Below are 18,664 nucleotides of genomic sequence, written 5' to 3'. Positions count from 1 at the left end.
AGCTGAGACCAGGGAAAGGCCCTAGTTTAAAAGGCCAAGGTCTCCCACTGCATTGGGGCCATCTCTAGTTGCCCTGATAATATATCTTGCCACTGGACCCAAATGGCTCCAGAGGAGAGAATGAGGCTGGTGACTTTGCACAGCCCTCCGTCACTTAAATCTAATTCACTGCAAGTCATGACATCTGTCATGGTCCGTTTTGAGAATGAAGGACAAAGAACAACTCTACTTTGCCATCATCAGATCTCATCAAGAGTGCTAGGGTGAGCTCTGGACACTACAAGTTTAAAAGGATATTAGAAGATAACCCAGTGAGTGTCCAGAGCAGGGTTTGGTTGAAAGCACTAGGAATATTTAGCTTGGAGAAAAGACGACTCAAGGAGGACATGATAGGTGTCTTCCAGTACATTGAAGGGCTGTCATTAGGCTAAAAGGGTGGAAATTGCAAAGAGGTAAACAGGCTCAAAATTTAAAAATATTTCCTATAATTAGAGCTGTCCAAAAAATGGAATGGATTCCCCTTCCACAGAGGTCTTTGAACAGAAGCTGGTTGAGTACTTGTCAGGGTTGTCTTGGTGTATGCCTAGGTTGGAATGGATGGCTGTAGAGAGGTCCCTTCTCGCTGCCAAATTCTGTGACTCTTTTATTCTGTTTTATGCCTATGGAATTTATAATCAGAGATATTTGAAAAAAGTTGTTTCTGTGGCTGTGTCTATCAAAGAACTGTGTGAGAGGCACAAGGATGGAGGACAGCCTTAAGTTTTACTCTACCGAGACAAATTTTTTCTCAATCAACAAACAATAAACACAGTGGGATCCTGTATTTTGTACATCTTTCAATCCAATCCAGTAAGAATTTAGTAAGTACCTTCTTCTAATGTGCGAAGTATTATGCTGGGTACTGGAAATACAAAAACAAAATGAAAAAATTATCCCTCCCCTACGGGGCATTCTACTGAAGGGATAAATGCAATAAACACTTCAGTGTGCACATGATCTGGGAAGCTAGACAAGAGTATGAAAAAATAACAGGACTGAGAAAGGCTTCCTCCCCCAAAATTTTGCATCAAATGTCACTATCAAAGTCGGATATCCAAGCTATAGAGGAAACTGACACAAATATAGAACCAAGAGCTATTCCCCAACAGTTAGAAATCAAAGTTTTCTAAATAAGAATGGCAAAATGATTATATGAAATCTTGTTCCAAATCACTAATAAATAATAAAATATGTATTTCATATATGGTAAGCAGCAATAAATAGATGCAAATGAAAACAATTATGAGGTTTCACTTCACACCCAACAATTTAGCAGAGATGACAGCAATTCACCTTAAAGATGCAGTGGACTTCATGCTCCATGAGTCACAGCATAATAATGGTGATAGGAATCATTCCTATAATCCTTTGTGATTTACAAAGCACTCTGCTGTTATCTCATTTGATTCTCACAACAACCTTGAGATAGGTGCTATTCAAATTCCATTTTACAGATGAAGAAACTGAAAATGAAAGAAGTTACATGACTTGTCCAGGGCCACACAGATTATGTCTAAGGCAAGATTTTGAACTAAGCTCCTCCTAAACTCCAAGTGTAATATTCTATCCCCTGTACCACCTAGCTGCCTGCATAATATTAGTACAAACAACACATTTACATAGTGCCTTAAGGTTTACAAAACTTTACATATTCTCACTTGAGACTCACAACGATTTCGTGACACATATTGTTGTTTTACCAATTTCACAAGTAAGGAACTGAACCTCAGAAGGGTTAAGTAATGCAACAAGGGTCATGCAGTACACTTAGTACTTGAGGTAGGATTTAAATCCTGATTTTCCCCACTCTAAGTCTGGTGCTCTAGACACATGGGCCAGGCCCTGTGCTGGGTGCAGCAGACATAAAAGAAAAAAATAAAAGTTCCTGCCCTTAAGAAGGCCCTTGCACTCCACAACACCAAACTATCTCAATATAGCAGTCAAAAATGTGATCTTGGGCTGTCTTAAGAGCCATGGCATCCAGAATGAGGGGGGTAATGCCTTATTTGTACCTTGCCCCCATCCAATCATACCTAGAGGATTGTGTTTAGTTCTGGGCATCACATTTTAAAAAGACATGGCAAGCTGGAGATCATACAGACTGTGCCATATGAGGACTGAGAAAAGAAGACTTGGGGAGAAAAGGAAGGAAGGGAAATGAGTAACAGCCTTTAGATATTTAAACAACTGTCACATGGAAGCCCTTAAACCAGCTCTGCTTAGCTTCAGGAGGAATGAAGTACAATGGTAGAAGGTGCAGAGAGGCCGAATTTGGCTTCACATAGGGAAAAACCTTCTTTTTTTTTTTTTTTTTTTTTTAGTGAGTCAATTGGGGTTAAGTGACTTGCCCAGGGTCACACAGCTAGTAAGTGTTAAGTGTCTGAGGCCGGATTTGAACTCAGGTACTCCTGACTCAAGGGCCGGTGCTCCATCCACTGCGCCACCTAGCTGCCCCAAGGGAAAAACCTTCTTAATGATGAGAGTTATCCTAAAAACGGAATGAACTCCCTTGGGTGACAGGCTACTCTTTTTTTGAAGTCTTCATCTGAAGGCTTGATGATACATGAGAGGATTTTTAGGAAGATACTAGATGGACTCTGAGTTTCCTCCCAACTTTAAAATTCAATGATTCTTTCAATATATACAAAGGCGATTCTCCTAAAGATTTTATGAAGGCCACTGGTTCATGTTATCACGGAGAAAAACCGGAGGCCATCTAGTGGTCCAACTTGTACCTGAACAAAAGTCCCTTCTACAACTTACCCCAGTGGTCATCTCACCTTTGCTTGAAGGTCTTCAGTGAAGTGGGAAACCATACTCTGACAAATTATGTATGTAGGTGCATAGTGGCTAATATATTCTTTAGGGTGTGTGTGTGTGGGGGGGAGGGCTGGGGTTAGTAATAATATAGAGAGGCAGCATAATCTGGTGGACAGAGAGATGGCCTCGGAAATCGTTTTAGTTTTGTTTTTTTATTATCACAAATAAAGCTGATATTAATACTTTTGTAAATCAGTCTTCCTCGCTGACATTCACAGTAGTTTTGACCATGCTCATCATAAGCAGGACAAATGTGTTACCAAATCCCTTGTTTTTCTTTTCCCCTCAATACATGATAAAAATGAACTTTGCCAACTCCTTTGCTTCCTCAGCAAGAATCTACGAGCCATACTTATGTCACTTTTATGTCATATGGCTTCATTTATAATGAGAATGTCAACATTTACATGATTGAGTTCTTTGAGTAGTATGTATTCTCAGTTAATCATTGGACAAGTAATTCAAATATTTATAGGAGGGCTAAAAAATACAATTTTTGCACTTTCTCCTTTTCTGCTGTGTTGCCAGTTATTGCAGGAGTGAAAGGGAACCATTTATTTTGACCATTTTGGGTCTTTTTCTTTGTTCCATGCATTAACAGGAACAAAAAAAAAATCATGGACAAGAACAAGCCTAATGGTAACGTATCTCTCCCTACATAACTGGGCTTATTCTCATTTAGCAGACTTACTCCGTTGCTAAGACTATACTCGAATACTTTCTAGTACAGAGGAATCTGCCAGAGCTTCTATTCTGTTAGCACAATCTTTAATACTCTAGAATCATCCCCTAGGCACAAGGATGCAAAAATTAAGTGCTCCAATACAAAGTGTTATATTTTGAGTCAAGAGGCCCTGGGGTTGAATCCGTGCCACTTATTTGGACAAATTATTTTACCCTCTCTGGGCCTCAGTTTCATCAGTGCAATGAGGTAACTCTAAAGTCCGTTCCAGCATTCAATCGGAGCCTGTGAGCTACTCAAGAAATACTTGTTGACTGAGTCATTTTAAGATTTTCACCTTAAATTCAAGTCTACAAAAGAAAATAATACCAACATTGGAAATGACTTCAAAGTTCACTTATGCAGCCGCTGATTTTTAAATCTTTATTTTTGGGGCTTTATTGGACCACAATTATTTCATAGACCTGCTTACCTTCATAGAACCGTCCCTTTATAAGTAGAGCAAAACAAGTCCACATGATTGCAGAATTCTACACCCACAGACTCAATATCTTTCTACCAAGAGGAAATGTTTCATTATCGTGCCTCTGAACTGAACATTTAATATTGTATTCAACGTTGATTTGAATGTCTTTTAGAGTTGTTTTCATTTACACGTTGGTAGTCATCATGTCTACATTTCTCCTAGCTGTCTTCTTCCCTTCACTCATGTCTTTCCATGTTCCTCTGAATTTCTCATACTTGTCATTTTTTAAAGAACATTCCATTATACTCGTCACAATTTATTCAGCCATTCTCCAATTAATAGGAAAGCATTATTGCTACAAAAAAACCAAACAAACCCACTGCTGTGAATGTTGCACTCATAGAATCTTTCTGACTTTGATCTCCTTTGGACATCTTAGAATCTCTGGGTCAGCATTTGAATTGAAAATTTTGGTAATTTTTTTCATAATCCCAAATCATATTCCAGAAGACATAGATCAACTCAGTTCTCCCAACAGTATAGTATTTGTGCCTGTCTTTGTTACAGACCCAATGTTAAATATTTGTCTTTTGTTCTTTATCAACTTTGCAACTGAATTCAAATCTGTTGTTTTAATGTACATTTCTCTTATTAGTGATTGACAACAGATTATCTTTATAGGCTTATACTTTAACCACTTATTTATTGGATAGTGGTTTATATGTGTGTGTATATGTACATGCATATAAATGATCTTAAGATCATATATTATGAATATATATGTATATAATACATTTAGACTGATATCTGTATTAATTTATATATACCTTGCACTATACCTGCAATATACCTTGGAAGTCATCCACAATAAGCTAATCATTTTATACATGAAGAGTCTGAGGCTCAGTGAAGTTGTGATTTGCCCAGGGTCACACAACAGCTAAGTAACAGAGCCAGAATTTGAAACCAGATTCTCTAATTCTTTTTCCCCACCAGGGCAATGAGGGTTAAGTGACTTGCCCAGGGTCACACAGCTAGTAAGTGTCAAGTGTCTGAGGCTGGATTTGAACTCAGGTCCTTCTGAATCCAGGGCCAGTGCTTTATCCACTGTGCCACCTAGCTGCCCCCAGATTCTCTAATTCTTAATCCAGGGTGCTTTCCACTGCATCATGCTGCTTCTATGAAATCTCAGATATTAAGTTTCTATTATTAAATGCTTAAGGAAAAAAAAAAAAGGCTTCTCCCTACTTGGCAGCTTCACTTATTCTAGATGCATTTTGTTCATGTAAAACCTTTCATTTTATATAATCAATATTGTCTATTTTATCTTTGGGGATCATCTCTACCCCTTGTTTGGTTATGAACTCTCCCCCTAGTCACAGTCCTTGCACTATTATTATTATTTTTATTTTTTTGGCGGGGCAATGAGGGTTAAGTGACTTGACCAGGGTCTCACAGCTAGTGTCAAGTATCTGAGGCTGGATTTGAACTCAAGTTCTCCTGAATCCAGGGCCAGTGCTTTATCTACTGCACCACCTAGCTGCCCTTCTCTTCCTCTATTATTTAATATATGATCATAAAAGGCAGCCTGGTGTAACAGAAAAAGGGCTGAATTTGGAGTTATGGACCTAGGTTCAAATCCTGCCTTTGTCAGTTCTTTTACCTGTGTGACCCAGGGAAAGTTATTTACTTGTATTAAGCTCATTTCCTCAATTTAAAATTAAATGATGGCACTCAATGCCCTCCAAGGTCCTTTTTAGGTCTATATGATCTTTACATTTTAGTTACTTATCCACTTTGGAATTTGATCGTGGTTTATGTTGTTAATATACTGGTCTAAAATGATAGTTTGTCAAACTGCTTTCAAGTTTTTCTAATAATTCTTTTTTTTTTTGGGGGGGGGGAATGAGGGTTAAGTGACTTACCCAGGGTCACACAGCTAGTAAGTGTCAAGTGTCTGAGGCCCTCAGGTGCCCCTGAATCCAGGGCCTGTGCTTTATCCACTGTGCCACCTAGCTGCCCCCTTTTCTAATAATTCTTATCAAATAATCCTTCCTTCTGTAGTTTATGTTCTTGTTAACCCCTAAATCTAAATGATTATGTCATGAAGATTATTACCATCATGAAGCACCACTGATGGAGGACCCATCTGGGTGTGGTTTTCTGCAGGATTTTAAGATATGGAGGAAAACCAGAAACCAGTGTGAGCCAAGAACTATAAGAAACCTTTGGGCTACAGAAGGTGACAAGTATAATAAACAATTTACAAGTTTAAAAAAAAATCAGTTGGGAAAGGCTATTAGTGGATCAAAAGAAAAAAGTGAAAAAGGATTTTAGATGAGAAGTCTGAATCCCATATCATGAAACAAACACCTGCTATCTCTTTCTAGTTCATCTTTTTCTAAAAAACCTCCACCTCCATCCTCATCCCTTGGGGACCAAATAGATAAGTAGGTTTTCCTAATGGTGGCTGGTCCTACTTAATCACGATGCCTATTATGCTTAAATGCATTATACACTTCCCTTTTTGCTTCTATTGAATGTAAATAAACATTTTCTCATTGACTCACTATCTCTGCTATGAACATTAATTATTAAACCGCTGTAAATCAGATGACTTTAAGCACTATCTCTGAGGTGCCTTAGGTGAGGTGTGTGTGTAAAGGCTGTTACTCTGCTGGATGACCTGAAAGCATGGTACTTTTAAAGTTTTCTGGCATGGCTTATTTATCCCCTTTCTAGTCAACTGCCATTTTAAATGATTTTCAATGTACCTGCCTGGGGCAGTTTTGCTTACTCTTCTGCAGTGGGTTTAGAAAACAGATAACCTAGTTTGTTAGAATTGTGTGTGTAAAATATCATCTGAGTGAAGGCTTAAAGAGGTTCTTCTATTTGGAAGCTTTAGATGCCTCTTTTGGTTGGGTGTAACTTTATTCATTTCCTGGTTCTTAACTGTTCTATAGGTGAATGTTACCATACTACACAGACACATAAACAAAGAGCCTTTTTAGTTTGAGAGCTTAAGGAGTTCTTTCATTAGCAAAATGATTGAATTTGGGAAAAGGAACCAAAACACTTTTGTCAAGTCACGGAAAACCAATATTTTATTCAGTGTGCTTACAAAGGTAACTCTAAAACTGAAGGATGAAATAACTACAAATGTTATTTACTTACTAGGTGATGCACAATACACCCAATAAATTATCATGCATTCTCTTGCCTTTATTTCTTATTTTTTTACTTGTCTTGTTATTTGTTTCTCAAAGGAAGTATGTACAATTCTGGTTCCGGCTCCCCCCACTTACCACAAGTCACAACACTGACAGACGATGGTATTCTTATCTGTAAAAGGGGGAAGCATATGACCTTCCTGACCAAACCTCACAAACCCATCAAGTCAAATGAAAAAATACTTTCTGTGAAGGTATTTTAAAGACTACGAAGTGCTCAAATGGGACCAAGTATTAATGCTATGTAGGATCTTATTTTGCACACTTATTATGGGCCTCAGGCTACAAAAAAATAATAAATTCTTTCTTTTGGCATGGCTGCTATTTAACAAAACCAATTAATATACTATGCTTTGTGGATCATCTGAGAAGGAAATTGGAGGCAAGAAATCACAATTTTCTACCTATAAACTAGGGATCATCAAACCTAAAATTCAACTAAATTCAATAAACATTTACCAAATTACCACAAAGGAAAAAAGAAATAGTCCCTGCCCTCAAGGAGCTTACATTTTATTGGGAAAACATATATATGTACATATATATATATAGAAAAATATATATATATATATAAATATAAAAGTAAACACAAGATAAAATTAAAGAGACTGCACTACTAGGGGGACAAGGCAAGGTTTTATTAGAAGTTAAGTACCTGAGCTGAGGCTTGAAAGGAAAGGAAGGATTCTAAGAGGTGGAGGTGAGGACAGACTTCATCCCAAATAGGCCATGGAGGAGATGTCACCTGTGTAAATGCTCAGAGGTTCAAGATGAAATAAGTTCATTTGGAAAGGAGAAAGTAGACCAGTGTGGCTGGAATGTAGAGGAGGTGAAAGGCAGTGATGCAAAATGTCAGGAAAAGTCGTCTGCTCCTAGAATGAGACCAATATGAGACCAAGAAGTTCTTATTTTATGCTAGAGGTAATGAAGAGCCACTACAGATTTTTGAGGAGATGTGTAGAAGATGATTTTAAGAAGGAAAAGGCTGGAAGCTGAGAGACAAAGTAGGAGGCTATTTGGATAGTCCAGGCAAAAGGTGGGTGAGGGCCCCGATCTAAAGTGCAGATGAGAAGATGATGGATCTGAGAAAGGGTTGAATCACCAAGACTTGGCAATGGATTGATGTGAGAGAAAAATAAGAATCACTGCCCTAAAAGTTTGTGAAGCTGTATGACTGGAAGGCCAATGGTATGTTCAATACAAATGGAGTACTTTAGAAGATAGTTAGGGTAAGGAATAAAGATAAATTCTATTATGAACATCTTGAGATGTTGATGGGATATCCAGGTGGAGATGCCCAACAGGTAGCTGTCAAATGTGTGTCCAATGTAGAGTTCAGGAGAGAGTTTAGGACTGGACATAGATATTGGGAATTTTTGTAGAGACAACAGTACCCATGGGATCTAAAGAGATTTACAAAGGGAGAGGGTGAAGAGAAAGAAGATAGCCTTGGGAAACACCCAGAATTAGATGGGCAAGAGATGGGTGATTATCCTTCAAAGGAGAGGTCCAACAGGTATTAGAAGATTCAGAAGAGAAATGACAGAGAAAGAAATATTCACCAAGTGGCTGACAACATAAAAAAATGCAGAGTAAGAATAAAAACGGAGAACAGAGCATTTAGCAGTTAAAGAGGTTACAGGTAACCTTAGAAAGTGCAGTTTCTGCTGATGGGTGGGATGAGAAGACAGATTGCAAAGAGTTAGAAATAATTAGGTTAGAAGAAAACAGACATTGCAAAAACACATGACATTTTCTAGTTTAGTGGTAAAAAGGAGGAAATATAGGACAATAGCTTGAAGATATGGCAAGACCAAGTTAAGTAATACAAAAAATAGTATATGCCTAAACTTCTCAAAATAATTCAGTAGAAATATATAAAAAGTTCAGCACTGAGGAAGCTATAACACATAAAAGATTACCTTACAAAGATAGAGATGTCACATATCTGAGCCTACATTCTATTTTCAAACATATTTGGAAAAGAGGGAAAGCTGATTCCTTTCAAATTCTGAAAGTCTATGTTTCTAAGATCTTCTGAAAAGGACTGAAGTTTTAAAATTCTAATGACAGTGATGTCACTACTTCCTTTAGAGTTGTCTAAATTAGCCTTTGGGACCAGCCGAAGAGAAAGAAATTGATCTACACATATCACTCTTTCTTTTGAGCCACCCACCTCAAATAGGCTATCTTTACTTTCATTGCTGATGCATACCCAATACCTACAGGTGACTTTCATCACTTGTGTCACTTGGATAAAGGTGGTGCACTCAAAACCCTAATTTAGGCACTTAAGAAAACAAATATGGCAACATCTAGGGAAGTGAAATGAGGCATATATCTCGAAGGAAGAGGATATACACCTCACAAAGCACAAAGTTGGTCCCAGTAGATAATGATTTTTATCATTTATTGGGTTAATTAAAAAAAAAAAAGAAATACACAGCAAATCTAAATTACAACACTTTATTGCAGCATCGGCAAAGGTCAAATTTTTGAAGCTGGTGAAGATCGGGCAGCATTTCCATGTGAAATGTTACAACTTTACAAGTTTTGTTTCTTATTTAATTCTACATGCAGAAACTGAAAACAGTGGTAAAAGAAAAAAAAAGAAAATGGCTAGAAAAAAAAAGATTTAATCAAGTAGTAGCATATAGATGTACTCTTTAACTAAATGGACTATGCCTACTAGAAAGCAAACAAAAGACACAACTATCCTAATAAACAACAGATTGTCAGAAACGGACCAAGGAATCTCCTTTCTACTTTGGGGGACGGGGGAGGGGGGGGGGTGAGGGAAGGGGGGGGGAGGGGAGAAGCAAAATAAAAGCTTTGCTCATACTTTGTTCAGAGACAGAGGCTGTAAACCCATGAAGGCCAACAACATTTTCTGATCCATTTCCTGTTGCCCTTTGGTCATATGCTATGACATGCTGACTGGCACATTTTGGTTTTCAATGATACTTACAATGGGCTTGACTTTATCCCTGTTCTTAAGCTGGTATCAGACTGTTTCTAAGTGATCTGGATCAACATTCTCTGTATAGTAATAGTCTTTGTGTTTTTTTTTCTTTTATCTTAATAGACAATTTTATCTCACTGGCTCTGACGGATAAAATTGATTTCTCTCTCCCATCCTTTGCTCCTTCAAACAAATTCTAAAATGAAAGCCTTCCTGGTGGAGTATCTGGTGTTTGGATATCTTTCATCATTTTGTTGTCCTGCATGTAAGGTTTGACTAGAAGATTTTACTGCTTGCTCTATACTTTTCTACTGTAGTCTTGGAGCCCCCAAATGTATCTTCTTCCAACACAGGATGTTCAATTCAGAGACAATGTAACTCACATCAAGTTTAAAACTTAAGTTCTTTATCCCCCATACTGTTACCATCAAAACCTTTTCTGCTCCGGCACAATCCATCTCATTGACAGTTGTTCTTGGTGTAACTGCTCAGTAGTAAAGTTAACCATCTCATTTCTTTACCTCCATTCTCATGAGAAGATTAACCCTCGCGTGGTTCCCATAACAAAAGGCCTTTTATGCCATAACTGGAAGCTTCAGCTTGTTCCGGTGTTAGTGGAGGCTGGTGTTTCTGCCTCATGGCCCCAGCCTGCCCCAGGTTTAGATTCGCAACTCTCTAGCCCGACATGCTGAGATGTGTCCACTGCTCTCATTCAACTGCTGGAGGACTCCACTATCCACAACATCAGAGATACAGGACCTAATGAAATGACACTTGCTGCTGGATCAACGTCTCCTAAAGGTATAAAGAAGGCAATTTTAAATATTGAATCATTGTAGAACTAGAACTATTGCCAAAGAGAGAAACAATGCTCTTGCTACAGTGATTATGTAAATAGATGTAGCTTCTCCAAATAGACTAATCCTATTACAAAGTATACAACCTCTCTGCCAGACTAAAGCAAAATAATAAGCAGCAAGTAGTACATTGGAAAGATTAATTTCATAGACAATAGGCAGAATGGATGACTTTCTGGATCTTTTTTTTTGTGACTAATTTCTAAGATGTTTTGAATATAGAGTTTGTTTCTTGAATAGGAAGTTACATTAGCAAGGAATATAAAGAATAAGATGTAAATATGTAAAGTGCATTTATTCAAATCCTAATTCGTTTTGCAGCGTCTAAGTGGAAAGGATGTCTCCTAACAAATATTACTACAGGAGAAAAAAACAAAACAACTTTTTCCCCTACAGAGCAGTCAAAATAACTGCTGAAATTAAAATCATTTGAATAAGTGGAATAAGTACTCTAGGAATATTTGTGAAGGTAAAGAATACTTTCAACTTGGGGGCAGTCATGGAAGGTGATACAAAGAGGAAGAGGCACCTGAGCCTTGAAGGAAGATGACAAGTGAGTGCATTCCAGCCTATGCAAATGCATGGAAGTGAAAGAGTATCTAATTTGGCTGGTATGTCTTGTCAAATAAGGGTGAAAAGTTAGGCTGCAGCCATATTGTGTATGGCCTTCAATATAAGACTGAAGAGTCTACATCTTAAACTAAAGGAAAGAGAATGGTACTCGAAAGTTTTTGAGTGGAGTAGTGAGATGCTCAGACTTAGGCCTTAAGAATATTACATTGGTAGCTGTGTAAAGGAAAAACTGTAGGAAGAGAGTCTAATTAAGAGGCTATTAAATAGTTAAGAAGAGCAGGGATGAAGTCCTCAACTAGGGAAATGGTAATGTAAGTAGAGAGAAGGCGATGTTATAAGGGTAGGTCTGATAGGACTTGGCAGCTGATTATATTGAAAGATGAAATCTGAGCAACTGGGAAAAAGAGCCAGTTACAGAGACAGAGAAATACGAAGAGACGGCACATTTGGGGGAAGATGAAAAATTTCAATTTGGACATGTTTAAATTTGAGATTCTAGGAGAATATTCAGCTGGAGAAGTCCAACAGGTATCTGGGAGTTGGAGGAGAAGAAGAACTGGGGGAGAAATTAGGGATAGATAAACACTTTTGGACACATATTAGGTTACCAAAAGGGAGAGGGAGAGAATCTCAAGAGAAAGGATGAGAGAGGGAAGGAGGAAGGGGGAAAGAGCGAGAGACAAAGTGAACTCAGGGCATTAGAGAAATCTGTGTTTCAGAAGGATGCTGTAGCTATGCCAGCTCAAGCTGAAGATAAATGAGCTCTAACTTAATACATCCATCATACAAAACCTCAACAATGAGTAGTAGCTTTCAACTCTGGAGCTGTGCAAAGAGGTCACTGGATGGTGGAAATGCAAAAATATCCAATGGAGTCACCAGGATTGAAAATTATTTTAAAATGGGAAGATCAGGGATCAAGAGATGTACAATTAATTCAATGAACAAGAGATCTAGTTCCATTGTATATCACTGTAACTAAACATTGCACACTTGTTATAGCCTGAAAGCCCAATGACAAAGTCAACATCTTACTTTACACATACAAACTTCAAAGATCCTTAATTATAAAACATGGAAAAACTTTACACTTATAATTAGTGTCCCTGCAAATCAATGAAAATCTAGACTCAAGAAAACTTTAAAATATTATATTATTACATGATACTAACATAATGTTTCTAAGTATATTTCTCCTTATTTGTTTTTATATATTACCAATATTAAAATCTTTTTTGATCCTAGAAAAATATGAAACAACCTGAGAATTGCAATTTCTAGTACTCTTTGTTAAAAAAAAACAAAAACAAACAAAAAAGAAGCCTTTAGCATGTCCCCATCTTCCTGGCACATATAAGTGACAGGCCAAAATATAGGTCTATTTGCAAAAAGTCAAGATCACAGTAAAAAACAAAACACCTCACCCCCCCCTCAAATATTAGGAGAAACATTCTATAGGGCTGTGTTCTTTCTGGTTATTAAATTTAAAACCAAAAAAAGAGAAATATTTATCATTCAAAAAGCCTCAAGATTCATGCTTAACAAAGTCTCTGTCTTTGTCCACCAATTTTTTCATAGTGCTGTTAACTCATTTCTAGAAAGGATTTTGCATTCTAAAGCAACTCAAAAAGAGGAACTAGCTTTCACAACAAATGAATAAGGATGACAGTGTTGAGACTAGTTTTCTGACTACTGAGAAGTCATATACTTATAGAAACATGATAACAGAACAGATTCTGTAGGCTACCATTTCATTTAAACATTCTTATAAATTCTTTGTAGTATGCAGAAATGATTATCAATCCTGATCACCATCTTATGGCTCTCTACTATTACAACAAATAAAAGGAAGGCATGAAAGATTAATTTACTTCTGCTAGTGATAAGAATGCTGAGGTTTTTAGGGGAATTTATCTGACAACTATATTGTCAGCAAATTTGAAATGTCCTTTAGAAATGCTCTTTATACTTTGCCTTTTAGGAAATGAATAAATTTGTGGCTGTAAATTAAATATCGAAGCCATAAAATGTTTCTACAACATGGAAATTTAGAATGAAAGAGCCATCTTTAGAGAATACCACACTTTACAGAGTGCTATTCAAAATAACTATGGAAAAGTAAGGTTTTTAAGAAGAGATTTAAAAGCGGAAGTTGTCATTGCTCAGGCAGGTCACTTTTTCCTCTTGTGTTTCCCCAAAATACGGAGAGGCAAAAAAGAGGATTAAGCTTGCAGGATCGGAAGGAGCCATGGAGAGAATGTCAAAGATTAGGAACTGATAAAATCAGTGAAGAAAGAGTTTTGAAAAATAATTGGGACATTGTAAATAAGCTAAGGAAAGCTTTAAGAGGATGAAAATGACTTGAACAGAACTAATGATTCAATATACGTATACACAGACATACATTTATATTAGATAGACAAACGAATCTTTTCTCCCTTACCAGATTACAAACATGAAGGTGAAGTTACTTATCAACCTTTATCAATCAGCACTCATTTATTAAGTACCTACCACATGTCAGGTACTAAAGTTAGGTGCTAGAGATACAAAGATCAAAATGAAAAAGTCCCTGCCCTTGAAGAACTTTTATTTTATCAAGGAAACCAGCCCTGATAAGCAGATTTGGGGGGGGGGGGGGGGAGGCAATCGGGGCTAAGTGACTTGCCCAGGGTCACACAGCTAGTAAGTGTTAAGTGTCTGAGGCCAGATTTGAACTCAGGTCCTCCTGACTCCAGGGCCAGTGCTCTATCCACTGCGCCACCTAGCTGCCCCTGTTAAGCAGATTTTTAAAAAAATTATACTAAGTAAAAATATAGTGATTTGGGGGGGGGGGGGAAGTGGGGGAGGGGAGGATAAGGAGTCCTTTCTAGGCATGGGAGAACAAGCATTGTGTCAGAATAACCTATGCCAAAGGCACATTATCATGTATAAGGTAAAGAAGTACAAGTAGGCCAGTCTGGCTGGACCACAGAGTAGATGAAGGGTGGTAATGTGCAATAAGCCTGGTATGATAGGCTAGAGCCAACTTATGAATGGAAAACAGAAGAATTTATATTTGATCCTAGAGACAACAGGAAGACACTGCAGCGTTTTGTGCAGGGAGTCAGAAGTTTAGATTGGAGAAAACAAATGTGAGGTAGGTCAACTTGAAGACTGCTGCAATAGTTTAAGTGAAGGGTGATAAAGACCTGAACTAGGGTAGTGCTATGTGACAAAAGAGAAGGTGACAGATGCAAGAGATGTCATGGAGGAAGACCTAGCAATTGATGAGGGAGAAGGGAAGTGTTGAAGGAAGAAGTAAAAGTTGAAGATTACTCTGAGGTTACTAATATGGGTAAATTTAAGGATGGTGGTACCAAAAACCAGTAGAGAAGTTAGGAAGACAGATGAGTTTGGAAGAAAAGATAATGAGGTGCATTTTGAATATGATGAGTGTGAAATATTTACAAGACATTCAGTGTAAAAAATCTTAGTGATATGGTACTGGAACTCAGAAGAGGGAGCAGACCTAGATACATATCTGTGGGAATCATCTATATAAAGATCACTGAACCTATGAAAGCTAGTAAGATCCAAAAAAGAATACAGAAAGAGAAAAGGGCCAAAGATATAGATTTTTGATATATACACAGGGCATAGATCATGGCTGATGATCTAACAAAGGAGACTGAAAAGGAGAAGCCAGACAGGTAGAAGAACCAAAAGAGTAATGAAATGAAAACCAGAGAGAAAAGAACATATAGGATACTCAGAAAAAAAGCCAGGACAGTGCTACACATATGGTAAGCTCTTGAAAATTTGTTGTAGGAACAAAATTCTACTCTAGAAAGCAAATCAGTAGGGTAGTCTCTCCAGAATTTTTTATTTCAAAGATCACAACAGCCTAAAGTTTTATGACTGGGAAAAGGAAAACAGATAGCAATAAGAGATGAGAAAATTGTTGAGTCTGAATAAAAAAATTCAGTGAAATGGAAATTCTAACATGATTCATAATTTTAGCCAGCCACCTAAACAAAGGTCAAATGAGTGAACAACATCCTTGGGATAAAAGAAAAGCCCAAGATTTTAGAAGTGACAGGAAGAAAAGAGCTGTTACCAAGAAGATTCTAGGTGTTCAAAGCTACTTTTTTATAAACTGCAAAAATATCTACAGTAATAGCAAGGAATTTACATTTTTCACTGCTTATTAACCTAGTTTCTATATTTAATCACCAATAAAAACAGACTGTAATGAGCACTTAGACAATTTTTTAAACCCTAACATCTTGTTATATCTAATCAGATATCTTTCTACTTCATTTCTCTAATTTAACTAGGTTTTTTAAAAAGTCAAACTCAACAGATGTTAAAGAACAGAAACTCAAACTGCCATGACAAACCAATTTTCGTAAAAGAATTTAGTTAGGGTTGCCTATAAGCATGCAATTCAAAGAAATATTTTTTTTTCTTAAAGAAGCAAACTACTATGCTCAGATGGAGGCAGTTCTACATAACGGCTACTCCTTAAGTATGGACTTAGAACTGACCCCCTACTTCCATCTTCCACTATTTCTTTCATGTATAGAAAGGATATATTTAGACGACCATCCTCATAAATTGGTAAAAATATAAATATAGTGGTCATATTTAAAAAAGCGTCATGGGCTATTTCACACATCATAAAAGATAAATTCAATAGAACGGACATTAATTATGCACCTCTGGTCCAGTGAGTACCAAGCTAAGTACTAGGGAAGTAAAAAATTCTGATAAGACACAGTCCCTGCCCTCATAGTTTAAGAGAAAAGGTATAGTAAAACTAGCAAAGAAAGTATGTAATCTAAGCATCAATTTATAAAGATGAGAAAACCAAAGTTACTTCACTTTCCAGAATTCTTTAAAACAACTTGGGTATTTAAATAAAATACCAGGGGAGCCATAACAATAACTTGAAATACTGAGGAATGGCTTAATTTGAGGCTCTTAATACAAATTTAATTATCAAAAATAATACACTCAAATGGTTTTAAGTAACCTTGGCATGGATCCCACCAGGAAACTTCAAAACCAAAACATACATCTTAAACAAAGTCCAACCACATACCTAAAAAATGAATACATTACTGTTTTTTTGTAACATTAAAGTCATTTCAGTTGGTCCTGGCATATCAGAAAACAAAAAGTATAATCAGGCCTACCTGTAACTAGAATCTTAGAGGAAATGTAAAAAGAAAAGTAGCAGAAACCAAAAAGTTTACCCATGATGACATGAAACCAAAATGTGTGCTGTTAAAATCAATTTTTAAAGAAAGCATCATTGTCAAAAAAATATTCTTTTCCCCCAAACATTTGCAAAACTAAAACTATAAGAAAATACTGATTAAGCATTGTCTTTAGTTAAATAATCAGCACCTAGAAGAGTGTTCTTTGGATATAGATGCTTGATGTTTATATAGTTGCAATGCAGAACTATTGATTTATTTAGACACAATAAAAATGGATTGCCAATAAATGCCTGAGGCAGCTCTCTGGGCCTTCAAGTTATGGAGCAGGTGCTAATCTGCATGGTCAAAGGAATTTCCTCAATGGGAGTTCCCTAGAGCAAAGAAATCCTAGGTCCATTTTTTCAAGGTGAATGAACAAAAGATGGTCTTACCTCCCACCAGTCTTAAAGATTAGATCTGCATTAGGTGCTCCCTTTGGATGCTGGTAACGGGGCCTTCGCTCACGATTGGTGTTTGCTGGAGCTGGACGTTGTGCGAGAGACTGCAACATCTCTGGAATTATGTGCATTTTTAAAAAACCAAACAATAATTAACTTTAGTAAAATGCTCTTAGATCCTGGGGTGATCAAGTTTTAACCATTTTGCAAGCTAGTAGCACCAACTTTGGGGGGAGGAATCCTAATTCCACTTAAAATGAGTTAAAGATTCCATAGGAGTACTTTAGAGTATAAGATAATTTCAATACCCAACGATCACTTTATTGATAATTTAAATACTACTGGTAAGCAAAGTAGTCATCCCTTGAGAAGAATGATCCTATCAGCAGAACAAAATAACCTGGTTCTATCACACTACCATGGAAGTCTATGTACAATTCTCTCGTGCCAAAAATGGGTACTCCAATAAATATTTACTGATTTGAATCTGGGTGCCAGGCTCACTAAGCATGAATATTAAAAAGTATACTGATGAGGATATATACTATGCTAAGAAAAGAATCATTATCTTTCTCTAGATTGCTAGACTTTATGGGGACAGAGGAAAGAAAGCTAATTCATGTACTTTGGAATCCTCCAAACTAGGGCAAACATAAGTGAGTATCATACCAACTAGGATGACTGAGTCAGAGCTGGTCCTTCATCCCCTGGGAAAAATCAAAACTGAACATGTGCCTCAACTATGAATATGCGCAATCACCCAAGGCATTCTGGAATAAGAATGTAAACTTTATTTCCAGGTTTGTACTGCTGTGTCTCAGAGTCATGAGGTCTAGAATAATTTAAAGTAAGCCATATTTGGCAGAAACAAATATGGTCATATTTTAAGTACACACTAACAGTGTACCTAAGCTATATGTGCAGTCATGAAGGGATAAAATACATACACACACACTTTTGTTGTCTGTACTAATTCTAGGTCTTGTAAAGATACCTCAGGCTCCTTGGCAAATCATCACTGCCCCTTGTTTTTACTTTTTCAGACAGACTAGGGTAATGGAGTAGGGATACAACATGTTAAAAGATAGCTGTCCTTTGTCTCTGGGAGAAGGGAAGAAGACAGGGCATCGCCTAGGCAAAACTTCAAAGAAGGGATTGCCTCTGCTAACAACTACCCTTCTACCTCTTAGCAAAGCCTGTTCCTTATCCTGGAGGAGCTTCATCTTCAAAGCCCTCTACATAGTGACCCATTCAGGCATGACCATCCAAATTCCTGCTACTCGACCCATCCTCATTAAAACATCTAGGAAACAATTTAATTAAATTTATTCTTATTAACATAAGTGAACAATATTTTCCCTAGATGTGTTTACTTTGTGGAAAGAAAGGGA

At 37.1% G+C, this 18,664-nt stretch overlaps 1 protein-coding gene across 6 annotated transcripts in view; it reads right to left on the bottom strand.

Moving 5' to 3' along the window:
• Positions 1–18,664, bottom strand: part of UPF2 (UPF2 regulator of nonsense mediated mRNA decay) — a 201,291-nt gene that overhangs the window by 66,951 nt on the left and 115,676 nt on the right. For 4 of the 6 annotated variants that reach the window (XM_043966388.1, XM_043966394.1, XM_043966390.1 and 1 more), the window contains 2 exons: positions 17,268–17,388; positions 7,103–10,994 (listed from right to left, as the gene is read on the bottom strand). In XM_043966388.1, the coding sequence (XP_043822323.1) occupies positions 10,985–10,994; positions 17,268–17,388 (131 nt within the window). In that variant the 3' untranslated portion in view covers positions 7,103–10,984. Of the gene's footprint in view, positions 1–7,102; positions 10,995–17,263; positions 17,389–18,664 lie in introns of those variants that run through there. The other 2 variants (XM_043966392.1, XM_043966391.1) reach the window with 2 other exon arrangements.

Source organism: Dromiciops gliroides, chromosome 5 (assembly GCF_019393635.1).
Source record: "Dromiciops gliroides isolate mDroGli1 chromosome 5, mDroGli1.pri, whole genome shotgun sequence".
Lineage (NCBI taxonomy): Eukaryota > Metazoa > Chordata > Mammalia > Microbiotheria > Microbiotheriidae > Dromiciops > Dromiciops gliroides.
Note: the sequence above shows the minus strand (reverse complement) of the source record. Positions and strands in the feature narration are given on the sequence as shown.